The sequence below is a fragment of the Natrix helvetica genome (assembly GCF_964273705.1).
Source record: "Natrix helvetica genome assembly, chromosome: 1".
NCBI classification, from domain to species: domain Eukaryota; kingdom Metazoa; phylum Chordata; class Lepidosauria; order Squamata; family Natricidae; genus Natrix; species Natrix helvetica.
Genome location: NC_138548.1, coordinates 232,979,844 through 233,000,267, shown reverse-complemented (window position 1 = coordinate 233,000,267; position 20,424 = coordinate 232,979,844). Strand labels below are relative to the sequence as shown.

Sequence of the window (20,424 nt, the reverse complement as noted above, 5' to 3'; positions counted from 1 at the left end):
AAGCTGAGCCAATTATCTTAGCCTTTTGACTTAGATGTGCCTGACCTAACTTGAATGTAGTTTTACTGCTTCTTTTGAAATCTCAGGCTTTGGCGCATATGCATTCACTCCCATCTTCATTTGGCAATGGCTGTGGAGCATAGCCTCTGATCTTGCCAACATCAAAAGCCTGGTTTGTAAGATAAGGTAATATTTGAAGTTCACTCAGCAGTATTCCTCTGGGTCCAAAGTAAATCCATAAATAAGATATAACCAAATAATAAGACGCTCCCTTTCAGCTCTCTTTCTTCTCTCTTATTTCCTTCCCTCCAATCAAGACATGGAAATTGGAGGTGCTTTATGGTCAGCACCAAAAGAGCGCATGAGGAACCAAAAAAAAACCTTGCCAGGATGCTTTTGAGATTAACTGCAAATTCAGACACAAGGTGATGTTTGCCTTCCCTTCTAGGAAGGCCACCAAACCTTCCAGCCCAGTTCACCCTGGCTTCCTATATCTCCACATTCTCCCTCCCTCCGTTTGCCTCCCACCCAAGAGGCAACCTACATGCACAATTGGGAAGTCAACAAAACCTATAGGAAAAGGCACTGACGTCGGTTTGCCGCAGCATCAAAGGAAGTCAATCTACCACAGAAGCAATGGATTATTATTTTTTTCCCCTTTTCCAATCCATTCCCCCAGCCCGGACATAAAATACATTTCCCCCTTTTTGCTCATGGTTTCTCCTTTGTACACCTAGGGCAAGGGAAACAAGTCAAATGCAGAAAACCTGGCCTGGAGTTGGCAGCAGGAGCAGGTGAAGAAAAGTTGCTCCTTCGTGCTAGGTGACTCCCTCCCAGATCCTATTGAAATCCATGTTTTGTCTGTTCAATGCCTCCCCAGCGGTATAAAGCAAGCAAGCTCCCCTTCAGCTCCTCATGACCTGAAGGAGCTCTTGTTATAGCAGGAGCAAATAGGGCAGCTTCTTTTATGCCCTGCTTTAAGGGGGGGAGCTCCCATTCACTTGTTCAAGTCAATTTCAAAGCTGCCTGCTAACCTCTTATCCTCTCCTAAGCTCCCCTAGATGAACAATGGGCTGAAAGGGATTCAGTTAAGCCTTTCATCCACCACCACCACCCACCTGCCCCCCCCCACCCTCTTTGCACTTTATTTCTCACTCAGGCCTCTCATCTGCAGAAGGCCCTAGAATTGGCCTGGCTCTGAAGGGAGGGTAGAAGGATCCAGCCATGTAAGGAGCCATTGCTAATCCAGAAATGACTAACTCTATGGAGGCACAGAGGAGCGCGGTGGCTCAGGGGCTAAGACGCTGAGCTTGTCAATCAGAAAGGTCGGCAGTTTGGCGGTTCGAATCCCTAGCGCCGCGTAATGGAGTCAGCTCTCGTTACTTGTCCCAGCTTCTGCCAACCTAGCAGTTCAAAAGCACGTGAAAAATGCAAGTAGAAAAATAGGGACCATCTTTGGTGGGAAAGTAACAGCGTTCCGTGCGCCTTTGGCATTGAGTCATGCCGGCCACATGACCACGGAGACGTCTTCGGATGGCGCTAGCTAACTCTTTGGCTTTGAAATGGAGATGAGCACCGCCCCCTAGAGACGGGAATGACTGGCACATATGTGCGAGGGGAACCTTTACCTTCACAAGGATGGGCCCACCTCATCCTGGCAAGCCAGTTTTGGCGATCCTCTTTAGGATTAGGCAAGGCCACAGTGTAGCCCCGTAAGAGATGGGAGAGGCAGCTTTCACTGTTGTTTCAGGGAGATTTGACCACAAAAAATGGAGCCCATCTGTACCATTTAAGCCCGGAAAAAGTCCCAACATACAAGTAGTCCTCAACTACCAACAGTTCATTTCGTGTCCCCATTCAAAGTTACAACGGCCTTGAAAAAAGGGACATAAGACCATTCCTCACACTTACAACCGTTGTGGCGTCCCCATGGTCATGTGATCAATATTCAGATGTTTGGCACCCAATTCATATTTATGACGGATGCCGTGCCTCCGGGTCACGGGATCGCCTTTTGTGAACTTCTGCCAAGCAAAGTCGACGGGGAAGGCAGTTGCACTTAACAGCCGTGTCACTAACTTAACTGCAGTGATTCACTTAACAACTATAGCAAGAAAGGTTGTAAAATGGGGCAAAATTCTCTTAACTAATGTTTCACTTAGCAACAGAAATTTTGGGCTCAATTGGGGTCATAAGTCGAGGACCACCTTTAAATGGCTGAAGCATGAACACTATCAAAACTGTCTGAGTGCCTACAAGGGCCACCTAAGGGATCTTTACTCTGCAGTCCATCTCGGGGGGGTGGGGGGGTTTCTAGATTTAATCCCGGGGCACCAGCTGACTCAACGAAAGGAAGTAGAGAAACCCTTAATTACAGCAAAACTAATCGACCTTTTAAAAACTTCTTTCAACAGCAAAATGTACCATGTCCTTCTAATATCCTGGAATATTTCAATAATAAAGCACTGCCTTCATTCAGAAACAGGATGGAGATCACAATTTTAGAAAAGAGGAGGGAAGAGAGAAAAGAGATGGTAATACAGTTTAACCACCATAAATTATATAAAGGCTGACCAAGAGTCTCTTTCTTTCTTTCTTTCTTTCTTTCTTTCTTTCTTTCTTTCTCTCTTTCTCTCTTTCTTTCTCTCTCTCTTCCTCTCTTCCTTTCTTTCTCTTCATTTCTTTTCTTTTCTTTCCCTTCTTTCTTTCATTCTTTCTCTTTCTTTTTTTCTCTCTTCCTCCCTTCCTTCCTTTCTCTCTTCATTTCTTTTCTCTTTCCCTTCTTTCTTTCTCTTTCTTTCTCTCTTCCTCCCTCCCTTTCTTTCTCTCTTCATTTCTTTTCTTTTTCTCTTTCCCTTCTTTCTTTCTTTCTCTTTCTATCTCTCTTTCCTTCCTTCCTTCCTTCCTTCCTTCCTTCCTTCCTTCCTTCCTTTCTTTCTTAGTCAAGATTTTTGCAGAGGACACCATTCCCTTTCTAGAGGGAAACTAAAAGAAAACAGGCCAAGCCTCCTCTAATTCTAACATTGGCACAAGAGGTCACTTGCCTTTCAGATCAATTGTACTTGGAAGCGCAGCAATAGCCTCAGAGCACTTCCTAAAGGAAGCAATTTATTTTTTTAACCACGGTCATCATTTCATGATAGCACACACAGCCCTAAAAACACCTGAAGCAAGACAGCCAATAAGGGACAACTGACAGACAGGCTCCACGGGGCAGAAACAAACTGTGTAGGTTTTCCAGGAGGACAAGGCGATTTTTTTTCCTGAGACTTTGGAAGAATAATTCCTATCGAGCAATCAAAACAGGGGAGACCAAATCTCACTTTTGCAGCCTATCCTATTCTGTTCCAACCGTGTGCTCCGTTTAGTAGGAAGGCCAGCCCAGAAAACTTTAACCATTACAAACTTCGCTCCCAATTCCAATGATGGAAGTACTTACACACTGCTGTCGGTCATTGACATGGAATCGTCGGTCAGAGCGTCGCTAGAAATTTCGCTGTCGTTTGCACTAGTGGCAGGAGCAAAGACATACCCAGAATTCACATGATATGGGTTAACTGGATCATTTCTCTTGAAGGACCTAGAAATGAGCAAAAACAGAACCTTGTTACTCTTTGAATGCAGGAAATGCAAACTTTAGGAGACCAAAGAGTAAGGTAGCAGTTACTCCAGGAAAACTACAGACCTAACATTCCCAACACTTGGAAGGGGGGGGGAACCCCCACAGATTTCATGGAATTCTTGAAAATGAGAAGTGCTTAAAGATGGACCACAGTTTAATCTTTCTTCCCACTGCTTTAAGCTTTCCCACATAATTTCATAGGTCGCCTGTCTCAATGACTTCACAGGATATTTTAAATTAAGGATAGAGAATCTGGAGCTCTCACAATGTTTTTGGACTTCATCTCTCCTTCACTCCAGCCACAAATTACGGGATTGTGGGAGCTTCAGTCCCAGACCTCTGAAGGGCACCAGGTTGCTTATCCATGACTTCAAGGCACCAACTATTGAACTGCTTGAAAAAGAGTCACCCAACTTTCATGCCTTTCCTCCAAGGAGCTATCTTCAAGTATCTCTACTCTTAACTTAATCTCACCATAAAACCTCTGAGGTAAGTTAGTCATATTACTGAGCTTCGTTAACCCTTTGGCTTCCTGGTCTATGTTTTACCAATTTACACACTTGCCCTCCTTCTAGGTCTTGCTCTTTCAAAGATGATCTGCATCAGGGGTGTCCAACCTTGACAACTTTAAGAACTGTGGACTTCAACTCCCAGAATTCCTCAACCAGCCATGTTGGCTGAGGAATTCTGGGAGTTGAAGTCCACAAGTCTTAAAGGTGCCAGGGTTGGACACCCCAGGTCTAGGTAGAGTGGACAAGGGAGCCATCGATAAAAGTAAGCCTTTCAATACCTTTTTTTAAGCATAACCCCATCTCTATCTACCCTGAAATAAGATCTTTTTGTGAACAGTTGGACTTTGTCCTAGTTAAGCAAGCAGAGGTTGCATTCATGAATGCTAAGCCTGCTTAACTAGGACAAAGCCCAACTGCGCACGAGAAGATCTCTGTTTATTTCTCACATTTGCCATACGAAAAAGTGCTCTGCAATTTTGTTTTAGAAGTAAAAACGCTATAACTCTATTGCATTTTGCAAAACTGACACTCTACACCAGGGATGTCAAACTCGATTTCATTGAGGGCCACATCAGCATTGTGTTTGACTTTAGGGGGCCTGGGTGGCCAGCTTGTCACTCGTGTTGGGGGTGCCTGTGGCGGTCTGAGCACTCTGCCATCAAAAACGGGTTCCCGAGTTCCGTTTTCAGCTGTGATGGCCTCCTGCAACCCTCTGCCAGTGAAAATGGAGCTCTGGAGGGCTACCCAGAGCCCTCGTGAACTCAGTTTTCAGCTGCGAGAGCCTCCTGCAACCCTCTGCGGTCCTTCCGAGCTCCGTTTTTGCTGGCAGAGGCACCGTGGGCCGGTTCTTCACTGTTTCCAGGGCGGCTCTGCAGGTCAGATCTAACAACCATGTGGGCTGGATCCACTCCCCAGACCTTGAGTTTGACAACCCTGCTCTACACAATATACTTACAAACCTCTCCCTGACATTTATGGCACTGGTTCTCTCACCAATCAGTGTTCACAATTGTCCAAAAAGTTATCAAGACATCTACCCTCGGCCTATCCCTTAATAATCCCCCTTCACTGCAGATAGTCCTCAACGTACGACAGCAATTGAGCCCAAAATTTCTGTTGTTAAGCAAGACAGTTGTTAGTGAAATTTAGCCCATTTTACAACTTTTTCTTGCCGTAGTTGTTAAGTGAATCATTGCAGTTGTTAATAATACCATTGTGTTAAGTAATCTAGCTTCCCCCATTGACTTTGCTTGTCAGGTTCAAAAAACCTAATCACATGACCCCAAGCAGTGACGTGCGGTGAGGTTTATGACTGGTGAGGCACTGACACAGTGCTGGGTTTCAAATATTTTTAGACTTGTGGACTTCAACTCCCAGAATTCCACAGCCAGGCATGCTCAGTTCCAATTTAAAGCGACAGCATTTGTTTTTCTCCTTTGCTCCTTCTTTCTTTTTCTTTTTCTTCTCCTTCCCCTCCTTCCTCCCTCTCTCCCTTCCTCCCCCTCTCTCAAACACACACACACACACACACACACACACACAGAAGTTTGATTGGACTATCTCTCCTACCCCTTCCCTCTCTCACTCACTCTCAAACAAACCCACACACACACACACAAAAGTTGGATTGGATATCTTTTCCAGTGGCTTGAAAGCAGCTCCTCTGCCATCCCCCCCATTCCCCTGCTGCCTTTCCCAAACACCTCCACCATTGCAAATGCAGCCTGCTGTCTGGGTGGGAAATGCCTGAAACACAATAAAGCCCACCCACCACCTCCTGCTGGCAGGCTGGGGTGAGAGGAGAGGCAGAGAAGCCGGAGGGGAGCCGATCTGAGCCTTCCAAAAGAAAGAGGCTGGGGGGAAGTGTGTGTACTACAGCATGGCTCTTTGCCTGGCTTCCTGCCTCCTCCTGTGGTCTCCTCAGTGCTCGCTTGTGCTCTCTCTCCCCAAGTGTAGTTTGATTGCAGGCGGAGCCACGTTGCCTTTTCAAACTTGTAATCAGTGAAGCTGGGCTAGATTTTTATATAGTTTTATCCAGCTGTGTGTGTGAGAGAGAGAAATGAATGGGGGCCTGGGGAGGAAGTCACTACACTTGGGGAGGGAGAGCACCAGTGAGGAGACCACAGGAGGAGGCAGGAAGCCAGGCAAAGAGCCATGCTGTAGCACACACACTGGCCCCACAATGTGGCTCTGCCTGCAATCAAACTACTCTTGGGGATGGAGAGCACAAGCGAGCCAGGGTCCTTCCCTCCAGCCTTTGCCCAAAGCCCTGCACAGCACCAGGAGGATGAAGTTTGAATTCCTCCCCCTCCCTCCAACCCACATGTACCTTTTCCGGCTTTTTTTAACAGTTAAGCAGAGTCATCCACGGTGAGGCAGCAACTAGCTCAGATTTTTCCTTTTACTTTTTTTTTTTCATGGTGAGAGTGGTGAGGCTGTGCCTCACTTGCCTCACCTGACTGCACGTCACTGACCCCAAGGCACTGCAGCTGTCATTAATATGAAGCAATTGCCAAGAGTCCAAATTCAGATCATGTGACCATGGGGATACTGCAAGGAAAGTGTGAAGAACAGCCATACAGCATTTTTTTCAGTGCCATTGTATCTTTAAAGAGTCCCTAAATGAATGTTTGTAAGTTGAGGACTACCTGTATATAACATTTCCATTTTGGTCATGGTATTCACCCGCACCCCACCAAATAGCAATAGCAATAGCACTTAGACTTATATACCACTTCACAGTGCTCTACAGCCCTCTCTAAGTGGATTACAGAGTCAGCATCTCCCCTCCCCAAACAATCTGGGTCCTCATTTTGCCCACCCCAGCTGAGTCAATCTTGAGCCTGGTGAGATTTGAACTGCCAAATTGCAGGCAGCCAGTAGTCAGCAGAAGTAGCCTGCAGTTCTGCACTCTAACCACTGCGCCACCGTGGCTCAATATATACTCAACTACTTTCCCACTAAAACATTGAATGTTCATATTCTTACTTCTTCTTCATGAAAAAGGAAGCAGAAAGGGTTGACATGGGCAGTGGTGGGCTGCAACCAGTTTAACAACCAGTTCGGTGAGCGTGTGCACACCTAATGCGCTTGTGCGCAGTGTTCAAAATACAGCAATCTGAAGCTCAGCTGCTTATCTTCTAAGGCAGCCCTGGTAAGTAGAACAGCAGAGGCACAGAAATCAGCTGTACTGCGTGAATCAGCTGAGCCAGAAAGAAGGAAATATAGGACGGGATAGGGGAGGGGCGGGGCCAGCTGACTGTTGGAACTACTGGTTCACCCGAACCGGTCCAAACCGGCAGCAGCCCACCACTGGACATGGGGCAAATGAGCATCACCCTTAAAGAGATGAATTGACATTCCTAAAATTTTATCAGGGCTACAAGCTCATAGCATGACCTTAAAGAAAGACACCAGACTCCCTTCTGCCTCCAATTTATAATAGGATTCATTGTAAACCTACAGTACATTACAGGAACTCTAGCAGTGGTGGGTTGCAGGCGGTACGTCCTAGTACAGGCGTCCCGGTGCCTGCCGGGAGCACTAGGTACCGTTCCGGTACGGTGCTCCGGAGGGCCTGCCCGCCGTCCTTACCTGTATTTGAGCTCTTTGGCACTTCCGCGCACATGCATGGAGCCTATGGCGCCTGCGCAATGCTCCGCCGAGCAGCTGGAGCGTCGCAGGAGGTAAGGACGTGTGCGCTTTCATGTGGTGGCCACCAGCCGCCATTGCACCATACCTGTTGCAACAGGATCTGGAACCCACCACTGAACTCTAGACAGACTAATACAATGCGCTTGGGAAATCTGATGAATACTGGGAATTAGTGGTAAGCACACCCACAATATTTTAGGGTTATTGTCTGCCCTGTCACCTTGATAGAAAGGCTATGGCTTCAAAATCAGCCAATGAGCATCTGATTTCAGAGGAGAAAGCAGAGGGCCTCTAAAGGCAAGGAGGTCTAATGGGATAGCAGGAATCCGATTTGAAGAGCAATCTTTGCTCATTGATCTATGATCTTAAGGAGAAATGCACAAAAGTTTCTTCTTTATGTGTGGTAAGCACACTAAAAGATATTTCTTGTTTCTTTCTTTTTTTATTATTATGGATCATCCTGCCAGCTCAATTTGGGATAGCAACAGGATACAGGTAGTCCTTGACTTATGACCACAATTCAGCTCAAAATTTCCATTGCTAAGCAAGTTGGTTGAGTTTTGCCCCATTTTATGACCTTTCTTCAAACAGTTAAGCAAATCACAGTAGTTGTTAAGTTAATAACACGGTTGTTAAGTGAGCCTAGCTTCCGCATTGACTTTGCTTGTCAGAAGGTTGCAAAAGGTGATCCCATGACCCCAGGACACTGCAACTGTCATAAATATGAGACAGACATCTGAATTTTGATCCCATGACCATGAGGGATGTGATGATTGTGTGAAAAATGATCATAGGTTTTTCAGTGTCATTGTAACTTTGAACAGTCACTAAGCAAATGGTTGTAAATCAAGAATTATAGGCACTGTCATACTAGTAAAGGTAAAGGTTCCCCTCGCACATATGTGCTAGTGGTTCCCAACTCTAGGGGGTGGTGCTCATCTCCGTTTCAAAGCCGAAGAGTCAGCACTGTCCGAAGACGTCTCCGTGATCATGTGGCCGGCATGACTAAACGGCTATTACCTTCCCACCAAAGGTGGTTCCTATTTTTCTACTTGCATTTTTACATGCTTTCGAACTGCTAGGTTGGCAGAATCTGGGACAAGTAACGGGAGCTCACTCCGTTATGCAGCACTAGGGATTCAAACACCGAACTGCCAACCTTTCTGATCGACCAGCTCAGTATCTTAGCCACTGACAAAGCGTCCCCTTTGTCACACTAGTAGTCTGAGTAATTTATTTATTTGTCAAATTTGTATGACCACCCATCTCAGCCAAAGTGATTCGGGCTGAGATACAACAAAACCATAGAAATAGATAAACGTCATGACCCCAACTTAGCAATCCTCAAGAAAACGATAAAGAGGAATAAAACAAGACTACAAGGGGGGAGATGTTTACATATAGGGTAACCAGCATTGGATAAACATAGAAGACTTCAAAGCTGGGAACAAGATGGCAACACCACATACAAAAATTTTCAGAATTGGGAGAGACGAAGGTCTCAGCAGCTCTTCCTCACTGACAACAACACCTTTAACTCTTCAGTTCTTAAAAGCCTGGAATCCAAGCTGAAGTTTACCAGATGTTCCTTATTTGAAGCAGTCACCCCTTGTTCCAGATGCCTGTTCCATAAAAATACTGAAAAATGAATGAAAGGGCACCCCCCAACTCCCACTCCATCCCGGCTGTCAAATGTACACCACTTCCAGAACATTCCACAGCAGAGTTTCTCAGAGGGTCCAGACCACATCCCTCATCCGGAAGAAACTCAGCTTGGTAACTCTTTTTCACTGGAGAGAGAATAGGCTGGCTACAACACATGTTGTCCCAGGTTCAAAATCCCTTGTTCTAATCAAGAGTTCCGCTCAAGGAGCTTGGAAGGCAGGGTGGGCAGAGAAGAAATTCACTTCTGCAAGGGTGTCCTTTTTAAATTATTTTTTTAAAAAAAAACAATCCCCTCAAGCCACTTGTAGAGAGTAGCAGATTTAAGTAGACAGCCTGGCATCTTTAACGGAAAACATCATTTCACCCTCTAATATTCCAGCCCCTTTACTATATTTCCGTGTGACTCCTATTGTCCCCTTTCCCCCTTCCTAGGTAGCCTTTGCTCACTTTTGCTCATAAGCTTCATGTCCCTTCTTCTCTCCTGTCTGTTGCATTCCTCCATTTCACTGGGGACCTTTGTAAAGGAGAGGGTTGGGGAGGGATAGGAAGGAAAAGGTAAAGGGGCAGCCCACCTCTTCAAGGAGCATTGGCCAAGAGTAGGGGTGAACTTTCTCTATCTCAAGCTGACCTTTGCAAAGAGGCAGCACTGCCAGAGAAGGAGCTATATCTGCACATCTGGGACTGCATTCATTCCCAAAATGCACCAAGAGTTTTGTTTAGTGGGAAGCTCAAGATACTGTATCTAAAAGATGAGGGAGGGAGGGAGGGAGGGAGGGAGGGAGGGAGGAAGGAAGGAAGGAAGGAAGGAAGGAAGGAAGGAAGGAAGGAAGGAAGGAAGATGCTAAGCAAGACAAATGGAGAAGAGTTTGATTTATTTATTTGTTTGTTTTTTAACAGGGATTTTTTTTTACTGGGAGGATGGGAAGGAATGGCAATTCTACCCTTAAAAGCAAAGGTGAGTCTCCTGATAAGGCATCTCTGCTTCTGAAATTTCAACTTTCAGTACACTGTTAATGGTGTTACTTTTTATTATTGTTATTATTTTTAGGGAAAGGGGGCAATTGAAGCCTTTTTACCTTTTATTGCTCTCCTTGGAACTGTTTCATGTCTTGTTTTAACACAACCCAGGCCCATCAGAGCTTGTTGTTGTAAAGTATCTGGTTTCAAGATGCTCACCATCTGTACAGAACCAGCCGGGGCTCTTTCGGGGGTGGGGTGGGGTGGGGGGTCCTACAGGCCTTTTCTTTTCAAGCACACGAAATGTGAAACATGCCAGCGCAGCAACCACTGGAAGTTATGTTTACAATGCATCTCCTATGGGAGGGTTAAGAAGAGCCTCTTCAGTAGTGTAAGCAGTCACTTTGAGAGAGTTCATCATTTTCGACAAGAAAGAGCTTCACAACTATTGCTTTGAAGTTCAACAGGAATGGTAAGCACCATCGAAGAAGAGTTTTATAAATCCCTGGGACACTTAGCTCACAACTTTTTTTTCTCAGGATTTCAGCAAAGTGGATGGAGAAGTCTTCACACAGAATTATCACATTAAAACAGGAGGGAGGGGAAACCCAAGATTTGCCCTTGCGAGCCTAACATACAATAAGTAAACCAATTAAAGATGGTTTCATAGTTACTTTGAAAAATGGGGGGGGTGATTTTGACCACACTAATACCTTAATTGCAACCAAATCTCATCAAGGTATCTTGTAACTCCTGTGTGTAGGGATCTCCATCCTATCCTTCTTCAAGGCCAACAAGAGCTCCATCGCTTTAAGACAGAATGGTGGGAAATATTTTCAAGGAGCAGGTAGTAGCTTCTCATCATCATCAAAGAGGACCATTAACAGAATAACAAAATTGGAAGGGACCTTGGAGGTCTTCTAGTCCTACTTCATGTTCAAGCAGAAAACCCTATACCATTCCAGGCAAGTCGTTATCCAGTTTTTTCTTAAAAGCCTCCACTGATGGAGCACCCAGACCTTCTGAAGGGAAGCTGTTCCACTGGGTAATTGTTCTATTAGGAAATTTCTCCTTAGTTCTAGGTTGCTTCTCTCCTAGATCAGTTCCCATACATTGCTTCTTGTCCAACCTTCTGATGCTTGGAGAATAGGTTGATTCTCTCTTCTTTGTGGCAATCCCTCAAATATTGGAACACTACTGTTTTGTTTCCCCCCTAGTCCTTCTTTTCACTAGACTAAACACACCCTATTCCTGCAACCATTCTTCATCTGTTTTAGCCTCCATCCCCCAAATCATCTTTGTTACCCTTTTATGCACTCTTTCTAGATAGAACATAAGCTATTACTTAAGATGACCTTCCATGTACTAAGCTACAAACGGATGTGAACTGCAGAGGAAATTCAAGAGATGAATCCCTTCAAAGCGTTTACATTGAGCCTTAATAAAAACTCCTTTTTCTTCTTCATTTTTTTCCTTTCCATTTTTCCTTCCTGCTTTATAAAAAAGCTTCCTTTTCAGCCAAAGCAAAAAGGTGCTGAGAAATTGTAGCCAATTTTCAATTCACGGGGATATACAGATTGGGGATGGAGAAAGCAAAATGGCATCTAGTTGATGACACACGAACTTGAAAACCCAAACTTATGGCATGCTTTGTCAAGAAACTGCTAAATCAGCCTGTGAAAATCGGTGTGTCCTTCTAGGTAGAGGCATGTATGATTATTTAATGCTGGCAGTGCAGTATTTATAACTTTATAGGAAACTGGTATAATAACTTGCCTCCTCTTCTCCCCAAAAAACCGATGAGAAGAAGGCGTGGTTGCACATGCAAGGCCTTGCCGTGGTGTCATTTAACTGTGGATACAAGTTAGTTTCAGTTAATAATTATTTCTCATACAATAAGTGCCAACCAGCAGCACTTTTGATCAATGAAGACCTATCTGCCAGATCCAGCTTATTCAGCAGTAAAACTAGCTTCACTCAGAACTTGTCTTATTGTCTATATACAGTAGAAAGACAGATCTGGGCCCATGAACTGGCACATTATACATTCAGAACACAACATAGACATTCATTTTTAGTTTCATTGCATGGGGCTTAAAGTCACAAATTTCAAAGTAACTTGTCTTCAAGTCCACATGCCAGAGAGCAGCATCTTGCATGTGTGAATAGCCAGTTGGACCAACCTTGAAACAGCTTTCTTGCCTCAAAAGTCATTAAGCAGATATAGATACGTTTAACACACAAATCAGATGAGTGTTGTATGTTAATTATGCATTATAGTTGTAGGCTAGTTGCAGGGGTGGGGGTATACACCAAATCTCCATAACTATCTGTTAAACTGTTGCATTAGCAGGAACTAAATTAGATATGTATAATAGCGGTTCTTTTTCCAATTTGGGGGAAAACCAGGATTTTTATATTGGTTAAAATAGGATTTGATGACCTCTAGACCAAAGGGGGGAAAAAACTGAAATAAACCAAAGTTTGAGCTTGCTTCCTAGGGCAATATGTAACTGTAAGAGCTCAGTCTAGAAACTGCTACCGGATCTGACACTTCCAACAAAAGTACTCAACAATTCTTACATAGCTACAGAGTCATATTTCAATTTCATAGCAGAAAAAAAATTAGTCTGAGAATGGATGGGCTGGTGTGCCCAAGATCACACACTAAGCCTGGGGTAGTGATAATACTAGAACTCAAGTTCAAATTCTACTCTCTGCTTAGTTATGCAGAGAAGACAGGCCCCAAACCTTATTCCATGCCTCTTTGAAGATTATCAAACAGTTTACTTAATGTAAAAGCTGTAAAGGAGTTCCCTATAAAATACCATCAACATATTCATGATAAGAGACGAGGCTGTATGTACAAGTAAAGTTTGATTAACCGGGGGGGGGGGGGAATCCTCTTCTAGAATCACTAAATAATTGAATATTAAAATATATTTTTTCTGGAGTTCCAGTGGCAAAGAATGCCCTTTTACAGTCTTTATCTTAAGCCAAGAAAAATAAATATATCTAAGCGATCATTATCTCCATGCTCAAGTTCACTGTCACAGCAGATGTGAACTACTGCAGAGCTGGTACCATAAGAAAAACCTATTGAGTCTTCAGGCAGCGGAATAGCGTGCACATTCCCATCAAACAGATGAAACAAATATGTCATACATGGATGTCATGTACACAGCCAACAACTGTAAACCGTTCCTTATACATCTGGAGCTGCTCCAGATTTATATTGCTGTGAGTGAAAGCTGGATTAGAATCAGCTGCCTTGCCAGTCCTATCCCTAGAAAAGACCAAATAGTCCCTTTTGCTAAAAGTCAAGAAAAAAAAGAAGAAAAAAACACCCCACAACGGATGCAGTTCAAGATCCCTCCTCTTAGAGGCAGGCCATGGTCGGTACAAGCTGAAAAAAGAGAAGATGCCTGAAGTCCTTTGATGTCCATGAATCACAGAAACACTCACAAAATTCCTGTAAACCAGATGTCAAATACTTACCAGATTTAGAAACTCCCAAAGCAAGACAGAAGAGGGAGAGAGAGAGGGAGAGAGAAGGTCCTTCTGCTCTACCGTTTTATATGCAACTAATTCTGATTTATGAAGGCAAAAGGGGGGAGGGGGAATAAGGAAAATAAGATCATAGAAGAGCATGTTACTCTGCATGACAGAAAGAGAATATGATGATGATGATGCCACTTGGGGTGATGAACCACTATTCCTGCCCCACTTTCAGCAGCCAATGCTACCGAAGGAAAGCACACATCATTCTCTTGAGCTTACCAAAGACAATGTTGAAAGGGGGGGGGGAGCAACCTTCAAATGAAGACTACATGCCATGCATGTGGGGAAAGCTCCACAATACGAGCACAATGCTTCACACAGAGAAAACAACAGCCCTAGGTTGAAATCCTGACTTCTTCCTTTCCAAGTAGAAAACTGTATCTGAATTCTGCAAGAAGAGCTGCTATTAGTTGGAATAGACAAGCAGCCAACTCAAAGGACCAACACTTTTAAGTTGGTATCAAGCAGCTTCCTTTGAACCTGGAGCACACAGTTCATCTCTGACCCTTGCCCTTACTAATATCCTGTACCTGGAGCCATCCCTTTAGCTAAGCTTGTTTTGTTTGGCTTAAGAAATCCTATTTATTCGGCTAATATTCATTTATCAAGCTACTACCTGATATTCCTTATGGAAGTACCTGTGTGGAGTCATCATCTTCTTGAAGTCAACTTGGTTCAGTTTTACAGGTTATCTCAATAATAATATGGATTTTCTAGTTCCATCATCGCATAATTGCTCTCCATTTTCTACATGTAATCCACATATTTCAACACCAGCTAGGGATGAAGTTGGCAAACTAGTATTTCATTACTCATTCACATGCCTAGATGGTGCTCTTCCCAGTTCCTCTTAATGTGGTTTAAAGTGGTAACAATTAATGCATGTCTCAAAGCACAAGAGCCCTTTGAAGTTCCTTTTTGATGTCTAAAAGAGGTTTAGAACTGGTGGGTCTTAAGAACCACAACGTACTCCTTTTTTTTTTATTAGGGAAAAAGGCAGCCCTCCCCTCCAGCAAGAAATAAATGCCAAAATTGGGAAGCTTCAAAAAATAAAAGTCTCTCTTTGCCAAATTTGACTTAAACCAGGAACACAACATTCATCTACACACTCCTTTTGCAACACACTGTAACCACTTAACACCCTCCCATAATAAATGGAATCTATTGCTCTTACCTGAACCCATTTTCCACAGTTTCTGTAGCTCGGACACTGGCTGTAGCCCTCAAGGTCTTACTGGACAGTCCAAGTATGGAGGGCAAAAGTTTGTTTTTAAGGTCAGCACAGCTCCATTCCTCTTCTTCATTCAAGGTGGGGAGATAGCCACAATCCACTTTCAAGCTGCCCAGTCCATTGCTGTTCATGTAAGCAGGGTTTTCTCCCCCACTCCTTACATATTCGAGGTATATATCAGAAGTCAAAAACATCTGGTAAGCATTTTCCTCCATCACAGTCTGGATCTCAGTCTGTGCCTGATCAAACATCACCGAATCGATCTGCTGCTTCTTGATATTATCCCGTATGTAGGTCTTGGTGGCAGGCTTGAGTTGCTTGGAGACAATGCCGTTGTTCTCAATGTACCTTTTGTAGATAGCTTTGGCAACTCTTAAAGTTTTGGCATCCTTAAGGTCCATCTGCCTGAAGCCATTGCAGGCAAACCAAAAGTCTAAAGTATCCACACACTTCTCCCTTTCCAGGAAGGTCCGAAAGAGGTAAGCACCATCTTGATCGCCTAGTAAAGAATGCAAGGATTTGGTCCATCGGGCTAGAGGGGAATTGGGAGATGCGCTGCCTTCTGGCTCCCCAAGACCATCCTCATTCCTCCTGGGCGTGGAAGAAACAGACATGGCCTTGAAGCTTTGGTTTTTTAGGGCAAAGAAACTGGCAGCCAGATGGCATGGTGTCTCTCCTTCTTCCCCTGGTACAGGGGGGCGTGGGGCATCTTCCCTGAAGCTGCTGCTGGGGTCTGGGAGGTGAGTCAGCAATGCCGCGCTGCTCATGGTTCCCGGGAATTCCTTCTGGTAGAGCTCTCTTTTTTCCCCCTCTCCTTTTTAAGTTCCTCAGCAATCTGTGTGCCTCTCTCTCTCTCTCTCTTTTCTTTCTCAAGTCAGCAGGGGATCCTCAGAGTCTTCTCTCTTAAAGAAGAAGGAAAAAAAAAGAAAAGAGGGGGGGAGAAGTATTGATCTAATCAAAACCAGATCCAAGCAACATCAAAGACAAAAAAGTAAACAGGCTTTTCAACTCTTCACATTAAAATAAAGAGGCAACCACAGCTATCTGCAGCACTAATCAAAAGTATCAAATGCGCTTTTCAAAGAGGAAGACTGAACTCTGGGCACACTTTTAACTCTCCTAGGCGGGGGGGGTGTTTGAGGAGGGGGTGGGAACAAAAACAAGAAAAGTACTTTTTTTCAGGGTGGGGGGTGGGCTCCCCTTATTGCACTGCCTCTATACAGTCTCAACATGCACAAAGAAAAACATCGCAAAGGGCTTCCCTCCACCACCACCCCCAACGCCCCTCTCCTACTTATGATAACATCTGAGGAGTCCCAGGGATAATCTTAGATCTCCCCATGCCATTCAAACCCATTTTGCAGCAAAAAAAAAAAAAAAAACATTCCTTCAGCTTTTGCCTCTTTCTCTCTCTCTCTCTCTCTCTCTCTCTCCCTCTCCTAGATAACTCACGGCAAAAGAACAAAACGTGCTTTCCTCAGCATCTGGTTTCCATTTCACTCTCTCTTCTTCTCCCCCCCCCCAACCTTTCAACTCCTGAAACGTTTAGATTAGGATCACCAGAAACCCTCCTAAGCAAGCACAATGCTGGATGCTCCTCTGAATTGTACCCTGAGACCCCGTGTGTGTGTGTGTGTGTGTGTGTGTGTGTTTGAAAAGAAGCTGGAAAGACAAAGACAGTTTTTGACCAGCCTAGTGTTGAAAACCAAGACTTTCTTACCAGTTGCGCATTGCCTTCAAAAAGAGCCATGCTCGGTTCAAGTATACTGTTGACATGTAATTTCTCCCACCACCACCACCCCCCATTGCTATCCCTACCTTTATCATACATTGGTCCCGTTTCATGCGACAAAGCTCTATTAAAAACAACAAGAATACATCATGCAACTCTACAGCGAGAAGGCTGTGGTCTCTACTCCTCTGGCAGCAGAGCAACGGATGGGCATCCAAAGTTCTTTACCAGCTCACCACCACCCAATCCAGGAAAGAAAAGAGAGGGGGGGGGGAAGCTGCTACTCCGTCAAACAACTGCAAAGAGCTGCAAACTCCAGTAAATGAGCTGCCTTCCCAATGCCAGGCTTCCACCAACCTCTTCCACCCATAGCCTAGAGCGTATAAACACATTAAAAAGTTCCCTGGATGGTTTCCTGCTCGCCTCAACTTTTCTTTAAGAAAGTTCAAAAGCTGCTTCAAAGGGAGGAGGGGGAGGGGGAGGAGGGAAGAGGAGGATGTCCTGGAAGATACCTGAACAAGAGCAGACATTCCAGACCAGGCTGTTAGAATCCTCGAGCCTTCCCCCACTTAGACAAGCACTCCATCCAAGAGGCGGTGGGCACCAAGGCGATTGTTTAAAACACAAATTAAATAGATTTTGAGGAGGAGGAGGAGACGGCGACAGGGCAGCCCATACCCCCAGAGAATCATCCCGCAGAGGGAGGGGAAACATTAAAGGAAAAATATCCAGAAATGGCGATTGATGGGAAGGGGGGGAGGTTGTAAGCAGATCTGCTGAGATATCTCAGGAACTGGGGAGGGGGGGAAGAGAGAGAGAGAGAGAAGGGGAAAAAGAAAGAGAGAGAGAGCTAGCGAGAGAGAAAGGAACGAGAGAAGAGGAAAACCTTTCCCCGGCCGCCTTCTCCAAGTCCTGGGTAACAACTGACCCCAAAGTCAGCACGCTGCGCCTCTTTGGAGTTCACCGAGGGTGCTGACAGAAGTGGGAGGGGTGTACGCGAAGAGGTGCGGGAGGAGGGACTGGCAGCCAAGGCATCCTTCGCCTACCTACCAACCGAAGCCATCCCTGGGTCTCTACCTCCTTCCCAAGTCACAAAACATTGCTGGAAAACAAAGGCAAAACTCCTCCCTACTTTACCGGGATGTTTATGCGGGGGGGGGGAGGTCTGTGAAAAGACCCATTCCTTCCCCAACAGATGCCTCCCCCTTAAGCTCTCTCTCTCTCACACACACACACACAGCTCAGTGGCTGCTGTGGTTCGTACAGACCCAGCTCTCCCTTTTCCCCCCCCTAGCTCTGCTTACTCATAACGAAGGCGCAAAACAGCTTCTCCGAACAACTTCAAAGCTCCAGCCAAGAAAACATCAAAGCAACCGGGCGGGGGGGGAGGGGCGAAGGAATTACACACATTCTTTCGCAACTTACCATTGATCTCGGAGTTGGTTGGTGGGGCGCTTTCTCCCGCCCCCCTCCGTTAAAGCGGGCGCCTGGGCACTTCCTTCCAAACAGCGAGGGGGGCTCCTCCCTCCCTCCCTCCCTCCCCCAGGCTCAAAATCTACCTCCCCGAGACCTTCTCATAGGGGAAGGGGGGAAAGTAATCCGCAACGCTACGTTGATTCCTCCCTATCGCCCACCTCCTCAACAGCATCTGAGAGTAAAAAAGGGGGGAGCAAGGGGGGCTGGGGGGGGCTAGGACGTTGCTCAAAATATATCAGCGGAAAGAGAGCGAGAGTTGTAAAGGAGCGGGGAGAAGGGGGGGTGAGAATCAAAAGACCTGACCCCTCCCCCACTTCTTCTCCTGACCCCCCACCCGCCCCCCTTTCTTTTCAACCCAGGTCCTGTTTCAAGCAGTCATTCCTTGCACCAAATGTCCTCCGGGCTATTTCAACAAACACTGAGCTGTGGGTTTAACTGTGCACATCAAAGTGAACAACCGAGAGAACGGTCCTGCAAGGGAGATAAGCGTCTTTTTCTGCAACACCTTCCTCTCTCTCTCTCTCCCCTCTTTTTTAGGGGGTGGGGGAAAGAGAGTGGGAGAGAGAGAGAGAGAGAGAGAGAAAATAAGAAGCCGAAAATAAAAGGCCACGCAATTCTTCAGATCGCAGGATCGGCAAAGATGCTGGCCTAAACATCCGGAGCTTTAAGCCCGAACTAAAGAGCTAATAATGAGGGTTTGGGGGGGGGGGGATTTCCCCCTCCTTCTCGCGGAGACGTAGGGTTTTAGTGGGTACGTTGGTGCCGAAGGTTTGAGACTCCGATGATGAATATTATTGCCTCTCGAGTTGTTACTAAGTTGCCAGGACCTTATCAAAGGGAAACAATCTCTAGCCAACTCCCCCAGGCTTTGGAACGTCAGAAGTAAGTGATCCTGCCGCCCCAATCGTATTATGCCTGCAATTCTCTCCGTGCTGCAGGAACCTTAAAGGGACAGGCAGCATTCCCTCCTCCCGGTTCTGCCAGCTCCACTCCCTGCCTTTAACCCTTTTATTGCCCAATCAACTCAACCCTTTCTTTCCAAACTCTCCTTCCTCCCCCCCGCGCCCCCCCCTTTCCCCCATGAGATAAAGATCAATTGCTGTTTGAACTCTCTTCCTTTTCTTTTACCGTACAATGCCCAGCAATGGCTGTATTGCTCTTTTGCAGAGGAGGGGGCGTGGGTGGATGGAGGGGGGGGGTAGTCAACAATCAAAGAGGGAGGCTGCCATCATTTTTGCAATGTAGCCCCTCCACAGCCCCTCCTTCTTTTCCTTCTCTTCCTCCTCCTCCTGGCTTCATCTTAGAAAGTAACCCTTTCCCTTTTATTTTACTTTTTATTCTGCATCACAACTAAACCCCCGCAGCTGCTGCCTCCTCCTCTTCTTCTTCTTGAGTTCATCCTAGAAAGAAAATAAGTCTCTTCCTTTTATTTCTTTTTTTATTCTGCATCCCAACTAAACAATCTCTGATTGTAATAGAACTGGCACACCAACAAAACTCTGTTTAACCCCCCCCCCCATATGTTAAATATTAAACAGACACGGAATGCTTTAGAAAGGGCTTTAGACAAAAGGTTCTAATTAGGCACTGGATCTGGCGTGCACATTTCAGGCCAATCCACCTCCTTGCAAAGTCTAGGTCTTTTAGGGGTTTTTAACTATTTTATGGGCCGTCCCAGAAAACAGGAATCCAAAACTTTTGAACTTGATGTGGAGTTCTAGTAGTGCCACAGTGTGCATCAAAACATGATTCCAATCGATTTGTCTCACAATTCATACCTTTATGAATTCACACACACAGAGAGGTTTAAATCGATGTGAAAATTCATGGAATTTTACATTTTAACTGCTTAACTGCTTTAACTTAAGAAATAAGAATAATCAGCATGAATAAGATTTGGAAAGAAATGTCTTTTTCTCAGTAAGGAAGACTGTCTTTAATCACATTATAATTAATTTTTATCACCCAGCACAGAGACCTTGTTCATTGTGCTAAAAGCTGGACAAATACAGAT

General features: G+C 45.2%; 1 protein-coding gene across 10 annotated transcripts in view; it reads right to left on the bottom strand.

Moving 5' to 3' along the window:
- The window catches only part of AXIN2 (axin 2), a 57,174-nt gene extending 37,500 nt beyond the window's left edge, over positions 1-19,674 (bottom strand). Inside the window, exons 1-3 of one of the 10 annotated variants that reach the window (XM_081938091.1) lie at positions 19,539-19,674; positions 15,146-16,104; positions 3,440-3,580 (exon numbers count right to left, since the gene is read on the bottom strand). In XM_081938091.1, the coding sequence (XP_081794217.1) occupies positions 3,440-3,580; positions 15,146-15,969 (965 nt within the window). In that variant the 5' untranslated portion in view covers positions 15,970-16,104; positions 19,539-19,674. The other 9 variants (XM_081938084.1, XM_081938085.1, XM_081938089.1 and 6 more) reach the window with 9 other exon arrangements.
- Between the last annotated feature and the right edge of the window lie 750 nt (positions 19,675-20,424).